This window comes from Hakea prostrata, chromosome 8 (assembly GCF_041222555.1).
Source record: "Hakea prostrata isolate BN-2017 chromosome 8, UWA_Hpros_2, whole genome shotgun sequence".
NCBI classification, from domain to species: Eukaryota; Viridiplantae; Streptophyta; class Magnoliopsida; order Proteales; family Proteaceae; genus Hakea; species Hakea prostrata.
In genome coordinates, this window is record NC_142607.1 from 27,179,265 (window position 1) to 27,199,840 (window position 20,576).

General features: G+C 37.3%; 1 protein-coding gene and 1 long non-coding RNA gene across 15 annotated transcripts; one reads left to right on the forward strand and one right to left on the reverse strand.

The window, feature by feature from the left end:
* Positions 1 to 526: 526 nt before the first annotated feature.
* Positions 527 to 10,209, reverse strand: LOC149007482 (SPX domain-containing protein 1-like). Its single transcript, XM_089166026.1, has 3 exons — positions 9,808 to 10,209; positions 9,116 to 9,242; positions 527 to 1,585 (listed from the first exon to the last, which is right to left on the reverse strand). The coding sequence occupies exons 1-3, from the start codon at positions 10,102 to 10,104 to the stop codon at positions 1,116 to 1,118; spliced, it is 894 nt and encodes a 297-aa protein (XP_089022152.1). The 5' UTR covers positions 10,105 to 10,209; the 3' UTR covers positions 527 to 1,115.
* A 312-nt stretch (positions 10,210 to 10,521) lies between these two features.
* Positions 10,522 to 19,132, forward strand: LOC149007483 (uncharacterized). Of its 14 annotated transcripts, none has more exons than XR_016175070.1 (9): positions 10,522 to 11,729; positions 12,061 to 14,596; positions 14,690 to 14,734; positions 16,517 to 16,748; positions 17,046 to 17,328; positions 17,674 to 17,723; positions 17,788 to 17,896; positions 17,992 to 18,094; positions 18,191 to 19,132. It is a non-coding gene; the product is annotated as an uncharacterized LOC149007483 (long non-coding RNA). The 14 variants fall into 14 exon arrangements; XR_016175072.1 differs by having other exon boundaries at positions 17,793 to 17,896; XR_016175068.1 differs by having other exon boundaries at positions 17,046 to 17,723.
* Positions 19,133 to 20,576: the final 1,444 nt, after the last annotated feature.

The following is a 20,576-nucleotide window of genomic DNA, read 5'->3' on the forward strand; positions in this document are numbered from 1 at the left end:
TATATTTTGGGTTTGAGGTTGTTTCCACAAAACACTCAAACGAAGGATCCCGAAGGGTGAAAGGCTACGGAAGATTCAAGGAGAGCAAAGGGATGATCTACAACAAGAACGCACTACAGGTAACACTTCTGTGGTTATATTCATAATTATACTTTCATTATAATAGGAACAATACAAATCATGGTGTAACCAACAAATCATACTTAGACATTAGACACATAAAAAATCCAACCATGCAAATTGAAAAATTCACTCTCCATATGAATAGAAGATCAATATTCAAAAAACCACCACCCTCAAAGTTGAGTACTTGACCCAAAACCCAAACCCCTAACCTTTTGCACTCCACTTATCTATTGTGAGTAAAAACAGGAATATACAAAGTGAATGAAGAAAGATGAACCAAATGCCAAAGGCTTTCATAAAAGTAGGCAATTTTCCTACCTAATTTTATTCTAGTATTTTTTTTTTTTTGGAAGACTATTTTAATGCCTAACTTCGCATTATAATTGTGATCCACCGACCGTCATACAAAGCCGCACCTTGTGTATCAACTGAAGTAAATATTACTATACACGATTTTTTTTTTAATTTTTTTCTTTTCCTTTTTTCTTTTTGATTATCATTTAACCTTGTCCAAGGATTAAAGACATATAAGCCTAGAGAACAAGGGACAGATAGAGATGCAAAAGTATCAACGTCAGAATCCAAGACCTTGGTCTTACTGCCTCCACATAAGATACTACCACTACTATGCCAAAAGCACATCCACACTTAACAAGGTTGAGAACCAGGTTACTGATTTTGTCCATTATACAAATAAGTATGCATATAGACCGGCAGGATGGGAAGTGGGAGGTCTAGAAGGCTGAAGGTATGAATCCAAGACCTCGATTTTACTGCCTCTACATAGGAAGCTACCACTGCTATACCAGAAACGCATCCATGCTTAACAAGAATGAGAATTAGGTTACTAATTTTGTACATATACAAATAAGTAGGTAGCTGTATTGATGTAAATGAAGTAAGAAAATTCCATGTTATCTAATAGGGAGGTCCCCCTACCTCATGCAATATCTCCTGTGCCCTGCCTGAATACAATCCACCTAAAACATCTATTTCGCCTCTTGTTCCAAAACAGGGAATTTATTACAGGATTTCTCCACACCATTACCCTGCAAGGGCGGCAATGAAAATACACTTACGGTAGAGCTTCCACTTCTTACTTCCTTCAACACACGAAGCGCTGACATGGTGCTCTTCATATACAAACTTTCCATGTACTCTATTTCTGCAAGATCCTTGGGTCCTGTGAGCAGAGCATCCTTTGTTATCGCAGGGTTAGAATCACACTCTCGGTTTCCCTCTCTGGCAATTTTGGTATCACATTCTTCATTCTGATCTCGCTCAGACATGAATGCTTCTTTCTTTGGGAAGAGACTATCCAGCATGGTCTCACACTCTTTTACAAGCTTGTAGAGCAAATCTGTAGTGAAAAATGGTTGCTGTAGCACTCTCTGGATGAAGGGCAGTCTAATAAGAGCACCAGTCCGTTTGTCATACTTCTTGAGTATCTTCACCAAGCCTGTTGATGTCATGGTGTTATCAGTCGACTTTCATGCTTAAATCAAGTAGACTTCCTAAGTCCTGACCATTAACAATTCACAAGGCTACTGGAATTGAATGCACTTGGTGGGAGTCCCATGTTCAATGAACTCTCAAGCAATTTAGAAAACAACGAAGTTCCAGCACATGTAGATAATTAAGCGATTGAAAGTAATAATTGGTGGCAAGACCATGTTCAGTAAACTATCAAGCCACTTAGATGACCATAAAATTCAAGCATAAATTGGTTTTAGCAGAATAGTTACAAGGATACTACCCCCAAAAAAAAATTTAATAAATAAATTTTTGAGGAGGAAAAATAACAACAAATCACTAAAAGCATCCCCTTCTCCAAATACACAAAGGTCAATCAAACAGATAAATACTGTAGCGTACATGGATCATGTTAACGGTTGCCCATTACCAAAAAGTTGAACTTAGGACCCTAATTAACACATGCAACTATTGTAAAGTGATGGGTATTTTAGGGGCTTTACTGTTTTTTTACACTTGTTTAGGATGAGCATATAATATATTTGTTATTGGGGGCAGTTTAGTCTTTTCTCTCGGTTGTATATAGTCTTCTTTTAGAAGTTTAGGTTACATTCTATTCATTCATTCTCTGTTTCGTTCGAGCAAGAGTGGCTTGCTCTCTGGTTCCCTCTTCTGATTTTCTCTCAATCACACGGTGGTGATGGAGTGGCTAAATCTTGCATGGAAGACGCTGGTGTTTAGTTGTTCTTTGTCCATAGTGAAGAGTATAACAGGTTCTTGTGTTTAAGGTGTTTTCTAACCTTGTATGTTGTTGTACTTCTTGGTTTATGCTTTAAGGCCTTGTGACGGAAGATTCCCAGTGTTGTAATCCTTCTCTCTGATGTCGATTAGTGCAATACCTAATTAGTCTTAGTGCTCATCCTTGGATGTAGGTCATAAGACCAAACCAAGTAAATCCATGTCTCTTATTATCTTGTTATTTCTTGTTTGATTCTCTATCTATTCCGCTGCGTTAATTAGGTACCATTCCATAAAAGCAATAGACCGAATGTATCCCATGATTTTTGAGCAGTTAATATCTATAAATGAAACTCTGCCAGTGTTTATTGCCAATCCAAGCCCAGATAAAGGAGCAGAGGAGTGTTGGTGCGTAGGTCAGCAGCCGGCATTGGGAAAAATACCTAGTCAAACCCATTTACATGGATTCAACAACAATAAAAAAAAATAAAAATGAAAAACTAACTTTAAGACATGGCAAAAGACTACGTATGTAGAGGATGCAAAGGTACAAGTTGGCTAGAAATTAAGCTAAGAAGTATAAAAATTTAAATAACAAACTAGACATAAAGGAAGGAGAAAAAACTACTTAATAAGATAGCTAAAATAAGGGATAGGAGGATCAGAGATTTAGACCATGTTAGATGTATTAAAAGTGAAGATGGTAAAGCACCAATACAGATGAGGACATCTAGAAGAGATGGGAAGTCTATTTCTCTAACCAACTAAATAAACATAATTAAGGTATCAATGATTCAGTTGATTACACCATTCACCAGGACACCCATTTCAAACATATATATGGTTTTGATGCTCATATAATGGACGATCAAACCAAAGACATTCAAAATGAAATTCCTTGGTATATACTTTTTCTTGATGATATAGTTTTGATAAATGATACACAAGTAGGGAATTAAAACAAGTTAAAATCATGGAGAACAACTTCAAAATCCAAAGGTTTTAAACTAAGTAGAATGGAAAAAGAAAAAAAAAATCTAGTGTGTAACATTGGTTGTGATCAAATGGATGATGAGGTGGTAAAACCTGATGGGGAGATTCCACAAAGCTATTGTTTTAGATACCTAAGCTTAATCATAAATAAAAGAAGTGACACAGGGGATAACGTGTCCCAAAGAATTAAAATAGGATGAATGAAGTGGAGAGATGCGTCTGGGGTCTTGTATAATCGATGTATTCCTTTAAAGCCTAAAAGAAACTTCTATAAGACCTTTGTATGACCAGCTATAATGTATAATGCAAAGTGTTGAGCTGTTAAGAAGCATTATATCGACAAATTCAATGCGGTCGAAATGAGAATGTTGAGATGGATGATTGGGTAATTAAGAAGGATGTTATATGGAATGATCATATTAGAGTTGGTATAGGAATAACTCCAATAAATGCTAAGTTAAGAGAAAGATGATTGAGGTGGCACGGCCATTTTCACTAAAGTACTTTAAATGCCTCTCTATAGTAAAGTGATTTAATTTAGATCGAAGGAAATAAAAGAACAGCCAGAACTAACCTTAAGAGGTGTGGTGAGAAAGGACATGCGTAGCTTAGGCTTTGTATCTAGTATGGCTTCAAACAGAGCTAATTGGAAGGCAAGAATCCACATAGCAACCCAACTAAAACCACAATAGCTTATTATTGGATGTTGTTGTCTTGCAGGCAAAGGCTTATTATTGGTTGTTGTCTTGCAGGCAAAAACCACCACAGCTTTTGTTCATCCTACATACCAACTAAAAAGGGGTAAATTTAGAAGAAAAGCTTGGGTGTTAATGGCCGAGCCAAGCACTCTACAAACATTATTTGTTTACTAGCCAACAAACGTGTATGCCCTAAACACGTGTCAAATTTCAGTCCAAACTACAATTCCTCCATTCTTTAAAAGAAGAAAGGGGGGGATGCTAAAGAAAAGAATAGAAATAGTGCAGATACATGATATTATTAGTTATGGTGAACACTAAAAGTTCTGTGGAACTACATAAGACATCCTTTATGTAGCACAAATGAAGTTTCTAGCTAAGCCTAATAAGACAACATATTGGCAAGTTTTCAATTAATCTTTTCCAAGTAGGAAATATGACAGGGATGTAAAGAAATTGATGTGAACATTGTCCAAAACCCTAAGTGGGGGCCCCATAATGGATCGAAGAAGCCTCCATAGGCTGGCCAAACCCTCTATGAGTAGTATTTTGGGCATTTTGGCCCTTATTTTACTTCTGGAATTATTGTTCAAAATTTAGCCAAGTCCGGTTTAGTAATTTGAAACTGTTTAGAAAAATTTGTGTACCTTCCATTGTGAGTTGAAGTTGTGTTTGAAAGAATCCAGTTTGATGTTAAGTTGGTTGCTTTAGTTTTAAGTTATCTAATTAGCATGTTCTTAAATAGATAACTTAAAGTATGTGAATAAGATTCCAATCTAAGGGCTGAAATTCCATACTAACTTGATTCCTTTTCTTCAAGGTGGATAAGAGTCTTATTGAGTTGTAATTTGATCTCATTAGTTAAGGAGATCCCAAGTCTGAGTCTGAGTTTGAGTCTTCAATTTTTGGCTACAAATAGTCTCTTTCTACATTATAATTTTTATTCTTGGATAAATTCACTGTTTGAAGTTCAGGGTCCCTGTGTGGGTAGGCCCTAGTAGAGTAAAAAGTTAACAAGTTCTTCTTTATTTTCCTTCAATTCAGTAGCACTCAAAAGATCTTCAAGCATCCAAACAACCATCTCAGCAAGCTTTCCTCAAGTTTCCAGCAACCAAGTAAGTCGCAGTTCCCTTCCCCCCCCCCTCCCCCCACCAAAAAAAAGAAAGAAAAATAAAAATAAATAAATAAATCCCCTCTTGTTACAGCTTCAAACACCTCCCTACCCCTTCCCCTCTGTTCCCTTCAAGCCTTAGCCCCTAACTAGGAAATCCCCATTCCCAGCCCTTAAACCCACCCCTCTTCCTCCATTAAAGTCCCAATTCCTAGGAATAAAACCCCACTGCTGATTCCCCCATTACAGCCCACTTTCTCTGCCTTTCAAAATCCTGCAGTTTTATCTTCTTCTTGAGAAGAGTTGCAGAAGTTTAAACTCCAGAAAACCCTAAACACCTATAACCCCAACCCACTTCCTCTGAGAGAGTTTCAGACTTGCAAGGTAGTAACATCTTTAATTCTAAACTGCAGGACAGTAACATCTTTAATTCTAAACTGCAGGACAGTAACATCTTTAATTCTAAACTGCAGGACAGCAATCCATTCCCCAAACCCTAGCCAAAGTCTTACCTACTTTTGAATCTCAAAATTTCAAATCTGTGATTTAAAACAATCAAGGGTCCAAAGCAGAAATTGAGCTTCAGAAGGTTCGGAACACCATTAAAAACCCTACAACCACTCTACCTATTGCTGGAATATTCCCAGGCACCAACATTCTAGAGAAATTACAGTTCTATCCCTAACCCTAGACCCGTGGTTCCAGCAGAAATAAGATATCTTATGACTCCGAAGATGGGAAAAAGCATAGTCTGCAGTCCTCCCAAGAAAGAAATCAATAACCACCCATTTTATCATTCCATGCCACCACCACTCCTTGAGAAGTTGATTCAAGCTCTGACAAATAATCCCCATAGATTTTTAACAAATAACCAGAGACTTTTGAGAAAAGAAAGTGATCTTCATAAGAAACTTCTTTGGATCCACAATAATCCAAACTGACTTGAAAATGTTGAAGTTGTGTTGATTCAACATGGGATCATGCAAGTCAATTGGGTCATATTACCAATCTAATTTTTATGACCATGATAGAAAGGAACTCAAACATTCAGCTTGTTTTCTCTTGAAATTTTGTTACTACAACTGAAAAACATCGATAAAAAGGCCAATGTTCTGATTATAAAAGATAGCACAAGAATTACTCTAACAACAGAGTCTGACTAAACGTTTCCATCTCATATTTTATTAAGGAAGACTGGCATTCTTTCAAATGCCTGCCTGCAAGGTTTAAAGTATTGGTATTAAGTATCGTATCGGTAAGGTGATTTTAAGAGACGTATCGTCTTGTATCGAGTATTGTATCGCTTTGACTAATGTATTTTAGTGTAATTCAATGGAGAGATGTATAGTATCGGTTGGGTCAAATATGGATACAGATCGGCTAGTATCATATGGTATCGTGGGATACTTTAAACCTTGCCTCCCTGTGTCTTCTACCTCTGCCCCCCCCCCCCCAGAAGAAGAAGAAAAAGAAGAAGACACATGGCATGCTTATCCTCTTCCCTTTAATTATTAAGGCATCCTAATCCTGTGAAAGTCCAGTGTCTAAATAATTTAGTATCTTATCAATAATTTTATTTTTTTAACTTTTTTTTTTTTTGGGTAAACATCATTGGGAAATTGACCTTCACTAAAAATACAGAATTTGATTCTAAGCAGACACATGAGTTACTTATGACCTTATAATAATAAGGCTCGAACCTTATCTTAACTTATTGAGTCACCTGGGAAGTTCTGATTTTTGATAGGTATAGCAGAACTTTTGCACCACAAGCAAAAGTGATGTGATCATTAAAAAGAAACTTCACATCATTAAAGATGCTGATGTAAAAACAATAACACAAGATGACATTATGGGCAATACTCAACAAAATAAACTGTCAAGTAAGGAGGTTCTGCAACACGGTCTGCACACAGTTTCATGTCTTAAGAGTAGTGTTATTAGTGAAATCATGAAAATAAGATAACAGAGAATTTAGGAAAAGGAAGGGGGGTGGGGGAAGGGGAGGAAGGGAAATGGCAACAGTTAGACATTTACAGAGTGTTTGGAACTACAACAATCCAAGTCTTGGTAGGGGTACTAGCATGCAATTTTGCCAAAAGGATGGGGTTGTGTCTATCTTTTGCCTTTCTTTTCTATATTACTACAATATTCAAAAATTGGAAGTGGGCGTTCTTGGTCCTGTGGTTTTCCCTTCACGAGATTAACAATTATTTTTAATTGTCAATATTCATCCGTTGAGCGACGGCCCTTCCACTCGGCACCATCGGATCAATAGGGAAATTGATCGAGTCATCTGTTCCTTTATCCAACAAAAGGACGATTTTCCACAAAGTGGTGGCGAAACGTATAACTTGTAACCAGTAAGAAAAACATCTTTGGCCGCGCTTCTCGGGTCGGGCCTTCGGGACGGACTTTCAATAGTCGTAGCTTAGTAGAATAGCCGGATCTTCACGGACAGAAAAAGATTGCAGTCAGTTTGATGACCTTGATACGGAGCTGCTAACTATGACGAATGCTCTCTGCAGGCAGCATAGAGCAGCAAAGTGCACCAAATGAGGTTGGGCAGAATGTTTTTCTACATGGGAGGGCAGCAGTAATGTCATTATTGCTTAAGGAGAGAGAGAGGTAGATAAGCCTAGCATATTCCCTCCTGAAGTCCCAGATAAAATTTTTCCTGACAAGCTACCAAGCACAAATTGGTCAAATATTAATTCCCAGCATTTCAATTAATAAGGAACTTTTTAGATCCATGTTGGGACATACAATTGCAGATATGGATATGGTAGAGTGGCTGCCAATCTCAAGCCTAATGTGATAAAGGACATACCATTCATACCTTCTAAAACACTTGAATAACAATTACTGACAGCCCCCAGAAACATACATGAGGTGTGAAAGTAGTGAAAAATGAGTATCTGAGCTTTCCAAAATTCAATGTTCAATGGGAGAGGTGAGCACCAGAAGTTTCTCACCCTAAAAATGACAACCGTCACCATTTCAAATCTATTTGGTTTATGGGGAAGGCTACCCCGTTTAGCCGGTCTGATTGCTTCAGGGCCTGTTTGGTTACATGAATCTAGAGATTTAAAATCTCTGGATTCACAAATAGGAGATTTATACCGATTTGGTTGTGTGAATCCCTAGATAATCTAGGGATTCACCTTTTTATACTAAAAACGTGAATCTGTAGATTTATGGTATGAGGTGGAGTCCAGAGAGTTCACCCCTACTATAAAAGCGTTACACATTTGAACCATGACTCCGTAGATGTTTTTTCAGGATGAATATACAGATTTCATTCCAAAGATTCAAGCTAACCGAACAGTAATTTTTATGAATCCGAGCTGGCTTCTATAGGCAACATGAATAGTGGAAAAATTCATGTCGATTCTCTTCACAATAGAGAAACTCAGTTTGATTCCAAATCAAGGTAACATCAAGATTATGAATTGACCTACTATAAAAGCATTACACATTTGAACCATGGCCCATAGATGTTTTTTCAGGATGAATCTACAGATTTCATTCCAAAGATTCAAGCTAACCAAACAGTTATTTTTATCGCTAGATTTTTGAAATCTCCATACTCAAGTAACCAAACAGGCCCTTAATTAGTTTGCGTCAAATTTTAAGCCCCACCACCGTTCTCAACTGACCATAAAATTTCAGGTTTCCTACAATATTTGTTTAACTAAAGGTGGTCATACTTGGCCCAGGGCAAAACAAATTTAGAATGTCCTTTTTGGGTAACTTACCCTAAAAATTTCTAAATTACGTTTCCTTTTTTATTCTCCACGAATTCACTAATTGCTTCACTCTTATTTAGTGAGACCAGCTTCACACAGGGATCCATCCCGTCCCGAGATCGAAAACGTAATTAGACCCAGAATACATAAATTCCAGTTTAAAGATTTCAGAGTAGAGTTTCATCCTGACCAGAAAAAATAGAGAGGTAGAAGGCCTTCATACAAACCTGTATAGTTAAGAGCACTGTAATTCTCCAACAGAACCATCTCCCCATGGAAATCAACAATCTCTTTCCACACTTTAATCATCACTTCATTGGAATCTTTTGCTTTTGCCACCCTGTCCTGCAATTCCTGCAACCCCACAACACACAGCGTAAAAAAGAGACCATGTCCCATTCGCATCTGCACATCCTTTTTGCCCATGCTACATCAAAAATAAAAATTAGATAAACGTGCAAATATTCTGAAGCACTGTTTTTTCCATAATATCATGTAGGCCCTCACCGCACCTACCTATTTAACAAAAAGAAAAGATTACAATCAGATTCCTTTTAAGGGAGTTTTCACCAGAAAACGCATCGTTTTAGCATTGGATTCCTTTCAACTTTGTCTTTACGTAAATTGTGCGTGCCAGCGGAGAAAACCATTCCAGGCCCGAAGGGTCGCCTTCGATTGAAGTCCCGGCGGTGATACAACTCAGGCTTAGCATAATTTCGGAAACAAAATGGATGAATTTTATTCTCAGAAAGAAGATTTGATCAGAAGGAAAGAATTTTTGCACGGAATAAAAATGGATTAAACAAAAACCCTTATGTTCTAACCGATTTGCAGAAATGTCAGTAGAAGACCAAAACCTAATTTAATTTTTATCCATGTGGAATAGCCAAGACGTAGAGAGAAAGAGCCGCTAGGATACCTTTAATCTGATGATGTATTCTTCTTCCTTCTCGACGAAGAACGTATTGAATTTATTGATCTCTTCTTCTAACAATCGGATGAATTCCTTTTCCTCTCTCGTCATTACGCTCAATTCCATCTCTCCAGCCTCTGCCCCATCCCCGGAGGCCAATCTGGGCTTCTTACTGCACCTCTGATCGCTTTTAGGGTCGATTAGCTTAAGCTTCTTCTTCAAATCTTTGTACGAAAGGAACTTATCTCTCCATTCAGGTAGAGTTTCCTCGATCTGATTACTCAGGCTCTTGCCGAACTTCATCTGAGAATCTGAAGAAATAAAACAACTTAAAAATAAAAATAGAAAGGCAATAAAAGGAATTCTGAGATGATTACTGTTACGTATCTGGAGGCTGAGAACGGAAGGGGAAAGGGCGGGGGATGCGTTTTGCTATAGTCATGCGCATTAAATGCGCATGACGGTCAAGCGCACCGTCCGATCTAATCGGACGGTTGGCTTTATCCTCCCAATAAAAAATTCGAAACCTCATTAAATGATGGTTGGTGCTGATGGTTCGGTCCAAAGAACGACCCAGCGGTTCGAGTTGGTTTGTTTTGTTGAGTTATGTAGTGGTATTCCATAGAGTATGGTATTAAGTTTTAAAAATACAAGTCAAACAAAATACGTATATACGGATTCAAAAACCCAAACCAGCGGTTGAATTGAGAATTTCAAAATGTTTTGAAATACACAAAACCCATGGCTATCACCGCTCAATCTTAACATTCGTGTGAACGATTTGGAGCTCTGAAAATCTGGAGAAGACGAAGAACAGCAAGCAGGAGGAGGTTTAGGGTTTACCGTCAGAGTTGATCGAAATCAGTTGCAGGGGATTATTCTGCTACACGATCGATCGAAGCTCGCCATATTGGAGAAGCTCGAGAAGCAGCAGGTTGAGGAAGAAGAAGAAGCAGAGGAGAAGACGAGTTGAAAGCTTCCCAGTTTTGATCGAAGCAGAAGAGTAAAGAGCTTTAAGTACGCGTTTACACTTATCATCTGTGTCAAAGCAGCCGAAACGGTTACACTCATCATCTATGTCAACATCTACTCCTTGAATCCCAAAAAGGTATTTTTCGGTGAAAGTCTTGAGAAGAAGAAGAAGCAGGAGGTTGAACAAAAGTCTTGATCGTTCCTGCGCCATTTATTTGCTTTGCTTCACGATTGAAGAGTCTCATTTCATCTCTTCTTCGTCTCGGAGATCGAAAATGGCTCTGTTCTTTAGAAGATTATCAAATGCTACTCCAGTTGTATTGAACAATACATACATTCTGGTGGTTTTAGAATTCCATTTGGAGTAATCGCTGCTCTTTCTGGTGGAATCTCATACTACTATTACTCTTTGCCAAATATGGTAGTTCCTGCTGTAGATTAGTCTTTTCGGTGGGAACTGCTTGTAGATGCAGTGATGTGTCTTGAATATCAGAGGTTCATTGTTGTCCGGTTTTCAAGCACGGTATCTTCATCTCGGTTTGGAGGAAATCTGTGTTCTCCGAGCATTTGGATTTCTTGAGTTTGGTTTAATGGTTATAATAGAAATAGCTTGACGTCTGTATTGTCTATTTGATTTTTATCTGAGTTAAATTAGATTTTGGCTTGTTTGACCCAATTTTGTTAAGCGTTGGACCTAACTTTTTGTTTATATTTTTACTGTTCTCATATTCTCTGTCATGGATGTTAGGATTTAGGTGCTTTTTTCTGTCTTGCTTTATTTATTGATTACTGTACAATTCTGATCTTTCAGTGTTTACTTAATACACATTTAGTAATTTGTTTGATTTCTTTTTTCCGGTAGAAAGTAAGTTATTTGATTGAATGTTGAGAATTGAAATTTCTTTGGTTGCAGGTTCAGCTGGATCACAGTACTGGATTGGCGGATGAAAAAGTTGGTTAGTTTTCATAATGTATTGTCTATTTATTTATCTATTTTTTGAATGTGAAATCTGCAGAGAATTCCACAGCCTGTGTATAGTATAACTAAATTGAAACAATCCTTATTGTTGAACTGTTGTAAAGTATATCATTCTTAGCTTTAGAAGTCAATAAGCAAACATGGTACTCAGTTATTTGCTGACCAAGAGGAAACCTTTAAAATGATGCCTCCATGTTGACAAACCTCAAAATCTGATTAAAAATTTTACTGCAAATATTCTAAACTTGGAGTTTGTATGGTACCCTACTGCATATGTTCCTGACACACTACTCTATGCATTCATTTAGGGTTTCTGCTCCTTTTCCAGCTCTCAATCCAGATGAGTGGGTTGAATTTAAGCTACAGGAAAGTGCAAGGGTCAGCTACAACACAAAGTTGTTCAGGTTAATCTTCATTTCTTGATCTTACTTCTCAATTCCTATAAAAGGAGTTTTATTATGTCTTATAAACTTGGGAACCCAAGGCTTTTGCAACTTGATTGATGGATTTAGTTCCAAAGCTTATACCAAGTCTAAAGGTCTATGTGCTCTTTGAAGTACAAAAGATGGATGCATTTGGCTGAATAATTCAATAGTGATTGCCTTGGGTAAAATTGACTGGCTTGAATCATTTCTTCACTGTACATTAGTAATACTTCCTGCACTTTTTGAATCTTTTTTTGCTATCAACATAGGATAATTGGTGATCATGTAAGGAGAGAAGAGGATGAAGGAAAAGCCAAGAGTTACTCAAATTGTTGTGCAAAGAAAATATTTAGTGCTCATATGTGGTTGGCAAAATCTTTAAATGCAGCCGATGTCTAAGTAGGATTTGTGCAACTGAGTAGAAGTTATTAGGTCAGGGATTTGTCATTGGGTTGTAAAGGAGTGGATATTTGTTGGATGTAGCAAATCACTACAAGAAAAAATAGAATTAGTGACATTTAATTAGGGGCGGTTTACCATAAACCGCCACTAGTAAGGTATATTTAGTGGCAATTTAAAAAAAACCGCCACTAATGAGAAAAACACACAGGTTGGAAGTGGGAGGGAAAGAGGTGGGTGAAAGATCGAGGGGTTTAGTGGCGGTTTTGTAGAACCGTCGGTAATTATTTAAATATTAGTGGCGTTTTGCTTACTAACGTCACTAAAGATCAAGATATTAGTGGCGTTTTTAATGTTACCGCCACTGAATATCAATATATTAGTGGTGTTTTCAGTGTTACTGTCCCTGAATATCAATATAGCAGCGGTTTTATTAGAACCGCTGCAAATAACCCTAGATTTCCTCATATCATTTTACCGCCAGCTTTTCCCTCTTCATATGCTAGATGCTGCAAATCAATAGAAAAATAAATTAAATCACCCATGAAACTACCAAAATCACCTTCTCCGAACCTCTAATCATAACAGATTAATACAAAACATGATTTAAATCAAACCTCGCCAATGCCAGAAGAAGCACCAGTGATGAGAACAACTTTTCCCCTCATTTGCTCAGGGAAGAGATGTTTGAGAACAAAACATAAGAACCTAAAAGCCAAGAGAAAAGGAAGTATGAAACAAATAAGCACTACAGTGATTGGAGGAATCAGTAAGTTGAGTAGATTCTGAGTCAACTCCATGACTCTACTACAATAAACTCTGAAACAGGGGAACAGAAATCCTGTTCTTACAAGAGTTCCTCTGGTTTTAGCAGTTGTGCAGTGCTTCCAAGGCCTCTGCCGTTGACCACTTTTAACCTATTTCCTTCCTAGAAGAAACCTGCACCAATACTACCATGCCATGGAGAAGACTCAAAAGTTTTGGAGCTCTTGAGTTAAGAGGTAGCATATTATAGTATCATTTGGCAATCCATAATCAATACCGACCACCTAAAGGAGTTAATGATTTTACCCCAAAAAAACACAAAAGAGGAGATGGGTTTCACATTTTTATGGTCATTAAGATATCTTGATGGGCAACTTTTCCATCAATGAGCCACAAAATGTTGTTGCATGTGATATTGCGCTTTCAAGTACGTATCTCTTGTTTGTGTGTATACAGCATGTGGGTTCTTTAAAACAAGTAAGGTTAAAAATGAGACGCATGGTTAGCTCTCATGTGAATGTTTACTTGTTTGTATGCAAGTGATTCTGAGTTAGCAAGTAACTTCTCAATTACGGAATCAGTGACAGACTAAAAATCCTCAATTTTCTGTCTAGGCCTGGCTCATGACTGATTAGTGTTTCTTGTTTTGATTTATTGAAAATGAGTAATTGCATGGATTGAAGATGGTTCCTAAACACCGAGAAAGCTGGTGCACCATAACAGAATTTTATTAAGATTGATGAGCATTTAGAGCTTAAAACATTCACAATGCATGCTTGACAAAATTCAGCTAATCCAGTGGCATACAACATCTCATGGTTTTATCAACCTCTTTTTCAAGTTGGGCTTGGCAAGGTATGGTAGTTCAACCAACCAGTCCATTCAACCAGTTCAGGGCAAAGGATCTTTAAGGGGTAAAACATATTATAAAACTATGGCTCTGTAGTGAAGATCTATGGGACCCAATATTAGATCACATGGAGTTTAGAAGTTTATTTGGTTTCTTTTTAATTTCTAATAAACATCAGTTTCTAATTCTTATGTTACCATTTCATTGAGTTGCTACTTGCTATATCTTCTTACATTTTCATTTTAAGTGTTAGATCATTTCAATTTCTTTTTGAATCTTTAGTGGCTGTTTCCTTAATAGAACAGAATTTTAGAAGAATTGAAATAACAAGCCATGTTGCCGTTACCTATGGGGTGAAGAAGAAAGAAAAGGGGCTGCAAATGCTGTTCGCGGTGGTGAATATATGTATGTCTAATGAAAAAGCTGCCATGTAAATTTAAAAAAAATTGACACTCTTTGTACATGCAGGAATCTCATGGGTCTGGCTTTGTTTCACAGCGTAATGGCACCAAGCTTGTTGCTGTTGGGACCACTGCATATTTGGTATGCCAATCTTTGCTCTCTTTCATTGTCCTATGTTTTTGATTATTATCCTTATTAGTTTTTTGTGGTGTACCTTTACCAATTGTTATGCAGATAGGCATGCTGTTTTGGCTGTGAATATTTTGATCAACTATTTTTTCTCGTTCTAATTTGAGGTGTTGAGGGAGGGCTTATATGTATATAAGATTAACCTTTGACTAGACATAAGCGGCTAGTTTGTGGTTGCAGCAGGGAAGGGGTTGTATTGAGGAGATCCTTACCATTCAAACACTTTTCAGATAGATAGCAGTTAGAGGATGAGGGGATCCTCATAGTCCAAACTGAATTGATTTTAATATAGTGACTAGGGAGCATTGTTAAGTTACAACAACGAAAATGACTGCATCGTTATGAAATTACACATTTCTAGCAATGTCAACTGGATTGAAATCATGAAACATTCCTTGACTAATCGACCAATTCCTCATTCCATCAGCAGAACTTTGATTTCAGTAATCTTTTAGTCTTACAAACATACATTGCATATATTCATTGTAATTTCTCATACTTCTCTTTGTTTGGGAGCTAATCGGGAACCTCCCAGTTTCAGTGTATAATGGCATTTTGTTCAATATCAAATTTTCATGTTTTGGATCTAGATATAATTTAAGTTGCTTTTTTATCCTTGAATAGATTTTGTTCTGAATTGAGTTTTACAGTTGTACTAGGTTTTCTTTTCAAGCAAAATGAGAGAGTTTCCAGTTATAGCCATACCCAGTCATAGTGGGAGTAGATAAGATGAACCCCAGGCTAAGATTACACACTTCTTTTAACACACCCCTGAGTTCACAAATTGTTGGAATGGATAATTCCCAGAATAGCACTATGTTCTAATGTCAATTTTGAGTCAACAGCCAAAGCTGTAAAAAACTTTAAACCTGTAAACCAAAATCTCGTGATCTTTTACTACAGAACAATTCTGGTCTGAGGAGCCTGTTGGGGACCTATGACACCTCAAGATATGTGGAACATTGAAAATCCCTTGCTTTAGTTTTGTATGTTTTCTTGCGTGGTAATGGTTTAATTCCTTACAACATGCTATTTTCTCAAGCAGTAAGTTTATAAATGTCTGCTTTCTAAGACTACTTTTTGTCTTCAAGTTGTCTTTAATATGTGAGATGAAATTCTTTTAAGCAGTCTGCTTAGCTTGATTTGGTGATCTGGTTTTTTTTATTCAAGTTACAAATATCATTCCCTTTTGCAACTAAGTAGGCCTGTTTTCATTTCATCTATATTTGGGCATCAATTCCCCATTCTGCTGTTCATTTCTGGCTTTGAAAAATGTTACCATTTACTCTCTTATGTTAAACACTTAAACTACAAGCTTCAAATGGCAAATAAGTTTTTTGTATAATTCTCTTTTCTTGTCTGTGTGTTATGAGAATATGGATGAGAGATGAATAGTTATATTAAGATCTCATCTGAAGAGGGGAGAGATAGAGACAGAGAGCAAGCGAGCGATGGTAAGAGCTTTTAGTAAGGTTTTGGATGCATTTATATAGGGAAGACATGATTGACTAATGCCCTAAAAATGCTATAAGTTGAGAAGAGGCAAGTGAATTTTAAAGTTAGGGAGCAGAAACCCAAAACCTGAATCACATTTAATACTTCTATGGAGCATGGTGGTTTTAATCGACTAATGCATTTTAATTTATCCCAACATTAGATTTCAAGCTAGTGTGGTTTAAGAAATTAGCATTTTAATTTTTCAGGAGTTGATTGAGAAAGCTGATGGTTTTGCAGGAGTATTTCCATGTTCTTTGCCTGCCATGGCTACTCCCACTCCACTGTCTCTGCAAGAGAGATTCCCTCCTAAAACCCCCTAAAGAGAGCCACATAACTCACCATGTTCTTCCTCCTTGCTCTCCTCTGTTATCGCCTTCAATCCATTAACAACAATGGTGTGCCTTGGCAATTTGCATTCCTCTGCGAATCATGGTTCATCTTCTATTGCAAGGCTTTTTAAAATTCAAAGGTAGGCTTCTCTGTTATCTTGATTTCAATTATGTGTTTGAATAGTGTTATAGCATGTTCTGTGTTTATTTCCAATTTTCATCAATCAGTTAGAGATTATGACTATTGGTTATCTTTAAAGAAACTGCTTGCTTTAGGTTTCTATTTCCTTTACATATGGCTTCAAGGCTTTCAACTTCTAGGGTAGTACATTCCTCTTCTAGGCTTTACACCTAATGTGTCTTCTGTATGCTGCTCACTTATCTGACCAGTTGCATATTTTCTCATTTCTGTGTACCTTCCCCCTCTCCTAAATCAGCTGTCTAAACAAAATCGTGAGTGTTTGCCTTTACAATTCTTTCAATTATGATGACTTCTAAGGGCCTGAGAAAATGGTTTTCAGCAATGAAAAACTCATTGTTCCAGATGTATATTGACTTTAAATCTCTCTGAGAAGAAGGCATTTGGTGGAAACCCAGTATGTACTGCTGGAGGGCTAGCTGTTCTTAGAGTAATTGAGAGAGAAAATCTCCAGCAGAACGCACATGTGGTGGGATCTTATATGAAGGAACGCCTAACTTCTCTCATGGAGAAGTACGAACGTAAGAGCTGTTTACCTTTCTCAGCATCTTAGCAACTATATGATGGATTTGCTGATTCTGTATTAGCTGTTATTGAATATCTAGGCCAAGGTCATTGTATGGATGGTGTAATTATGTGCATGTGGGAACTCTTACTTAAAATTCCAAATGACTTCAGTTCAAACCTTCAGTGTTTCAATATGAGTGGAGAGACTTTAATGTTATAATATTTTCCAAGAGTTAATAGTCGTTGAATGTTTTAGGAGTCCTTGTTCCTTTCTCTTCATTCGCTATGTTCACTTTTCTCCAAGATGGAGTCTTATATTTATCTTTATGCTTTACCTTATGTACCTTGCATTCTTGCAGTTATTGGCGATGTAATTCATTTTAGGCTTGAATTATACAAGAAAAGAAAGGTACATCTATCTTCATATCACCTTACCCCAAGGTTATGTAAATTAATTTAAATAATGCTTGCAGAACAGATATAGGATTGGATTCTTTAGTGACGGAGAATGTTCCTCTTCATGTTCCTGAGGGAGTGAAACCCAAAGCCAAAGCTGGAACAAGGAAAGCTCCTGCGAAGAAGGTTCGAGTCCCATGTTTGTCATTTGTGACGCTTATTTTCTGATTGCCAATGAGTAATCTTATGCATTGGTTGTTGTATTTTTCTGTTCTTTCTAGCAAGGAAAGGTCAAATCGGTTGATAGTGATGATGATGAAATTCTCGATCTAAAAGATCGATTGGCAGCATATAATCTTGAATCCTCACCAGAACTGTCAACAGGTACCACATTGATTCTAGAATTCAGTAGAATAATTTTGGTTCCTCCCATAATCACAGACTCCCATTATAACTTCTCCTTTATTTTTCTTTTCACAGAAATGGAGACAGAAGCAACCAAAGCACCCCTGGCACAGGGGAAGAAACAACCAGGAAAGAGGGGGTGCCAGTAAAGCCAATGCCACCACAAAGAAGCGTGGACAGGCCAACAAACCACCTACTCTGTTAATCCGAAGCTAATAACAGAGATTCTGAAGCCTGTTGAAAATGCAGGGGTGTCACCTGAGAAGAAAGTAAGGAAAATGAGAGCCTCCCCATTTAACAAGAAGAGTGGTTCTGTCATGGGCAAGGTTGGAGGAATAAGCACTACTGAAGAATTGAGTCTTGCTTTTGAAGATTCCAATGGGGAGAGTGAGGTTCAGGTTGATGCTGTGCCACCTCCATCTAGGCCAACACCACAAAGGGCTACCCGGGGTAAGACCACGTATGTGATCAGTGATTCAGAGAGCGAGGAAGAACCTGCTGGTGATTCTGATTTTGAGGATAATGAAGAAGATTCTGATTAATTCTTAATTTTTTTGGTCACCTCAGAAAGACTAAAGCAGGTTTCAAATCTTATTGGTTGTGAAACTAGTTTGAAACTTGCTTATCTTGTAATCTACATTCTTATCTAGTGAATCTAAAAAAACTTCTCCCTTCAACTAATTACCATGAAAAATAAGATTTTGAATAATAACAATGGCAGGTTGTATGTGGTACTTGTGATTGTACCTTGCCCTAGAGGTGTATGGGTTCAAAATGGTGTGTTGGAAAGAAACAAAACTCATTTGTAATAAGTTGTTTATGCTTCAATTCTTGCGTGTAATGTCCCATCTCAATATTAGAGCGAATGAGTGATATGGTTCTCACCACTACCTATCTAACAAATTATGTGGTTGCAGTTGTTTGCCATGGACCTACATTGCCTTCATACACTTTCATACACTTTCGATTGTAAAAAATTATGAAATCCCACAAATTTATCATTTTAGATGTTTGGGGTCAAATGTACATGAGAAATGTGATGTAGAGGAAGATCACCTGTAGAGTATGAAAATTGGATTAGCCAACTGAAAGATGCCTCCTATGTTCTATGTGATCCGCATTTCCTATAAGGCTTAAATCAATTCATTTAACATTTTAAATATTTTGTTTCAAATACAGTTTAAATTTAACTTGTCTCCAATGAACAAAGTGAGTAAAGCCGTCGAATGTGATGTCTTTTTGTTTAGAACACACTTTGGAGGAAATGGACATACTTTGAAATTACGTTCCTTTTTAAACGGAATGATGACACAGAGTCGTTTCATTTAAACAGAAACCATTCTGTTTCGTTTATTGGTCTTATGAAACGAAGTAGTTCCGTTTAAATAACGGAGTTGTTCCGTATAAAAAGGCTTATGGGTCTTATAAAACGGAGTGGTTCCTTATAAAACGGAATAATTCCGTTTCGTCTATTTTAAAACGGATTGGTTCCATTTAAAAAGGAACTACTCCGTTTTGTAAATGAGTCTTCTGAAACGGAGTGGTTCCGTTTAAAAAGGAACCATTCCGTTTTATCACTGGGTCTTATGAAACGGAGTGGTTCCTTTTAAAAGGGACCCATTCCGTTTCGTCTATGTTAAAACGGGTTGGTTCCGTTTAAAAAGGAACCATTCCGTTTGGTAAATGAATTTTCTGAAACGGAGTGGTTCCGTTTAAAAAGAAACCATTCCATTTTAACACTGGGTCTTATGAAACGGAGTGGTTCCTTTTAAAAGGGACCCATTCCGTTTCGTCTATGTTAAAACGGGTTGGTTCCGTTTAAAAAGGAACCATTCCGTTTGGTAAATGAAACTTCTGAAACGGAGTGGTTCCGTTTAAAAAGGAACCATTCCGTTTAAAGTTCAGGTCTTATGAAGCGGAGTGGTTCCTTTTAAAAGGGACCCATTCCGTTTCCGTCTATGTTAAACGGGTTGGTTCCGTTTAAAAAGGAACCATTCCGTTTGGTAAATGAAACTTCTGGAACGGAGTGGTTCCGTTTAAAAAGGAACCATTCCGTTTTAACATTGGGTCTTACGAAACTTAGTGGTTCCTTTTAAAAGGGACCCATTCCGTTTTGTCTATGTTAAAACGGGTTGGTTCCGTTTAAAAAGGAACCATTCCGTTTGGTAAATGAAACTTCTGAAACGGAGTGGTTCCGTTTAAAAAGGAACCATTCCGTTTTAACACTGGGTCTTATTAAACGGAGTGGTTCCTTTTAAAAGGGACCCATTCCGTTTTGTCAATGTTAAAACGGGTTGGTTCCGTTTAAAAAAGAACCATTCCGTTTGGTAAATGAGTCTTCTGAAACGGAGTGGTTCCGTCGATGGCCATACAACCCGAGAATTCAAGAATGCCATGTGTTTAAACTTGGTAATGCATGTAATGCATCAGTTGACTTGGGTTGGGTTTTCTGAAACGGAGT

Bases quoted from the DNA above. Each gene is read 5' to 3' on its own strand.
- LOC149007482 (XM_089166026.1), bottom strand. From the start codon at position 10,104: ATGAAGTTCGGCAAGAGCCTGAGTAATCAGATCGAGGAAACTCTACCT. The intron at 9,243-9,807 runs GTATCCTAGCGG...GTGGGGTTGCAG, and splicing joins AATACATCATCAGATTAAAG to GAATTGCAGGACAGGGTGGC. The intron at 1,586-9,115 runs GTTTGTATGAAG...TGACATCAACAG, and splicing joins CAGTGCTCTTAACTATACAG to GCTTGGTGAAGATACTCAAG.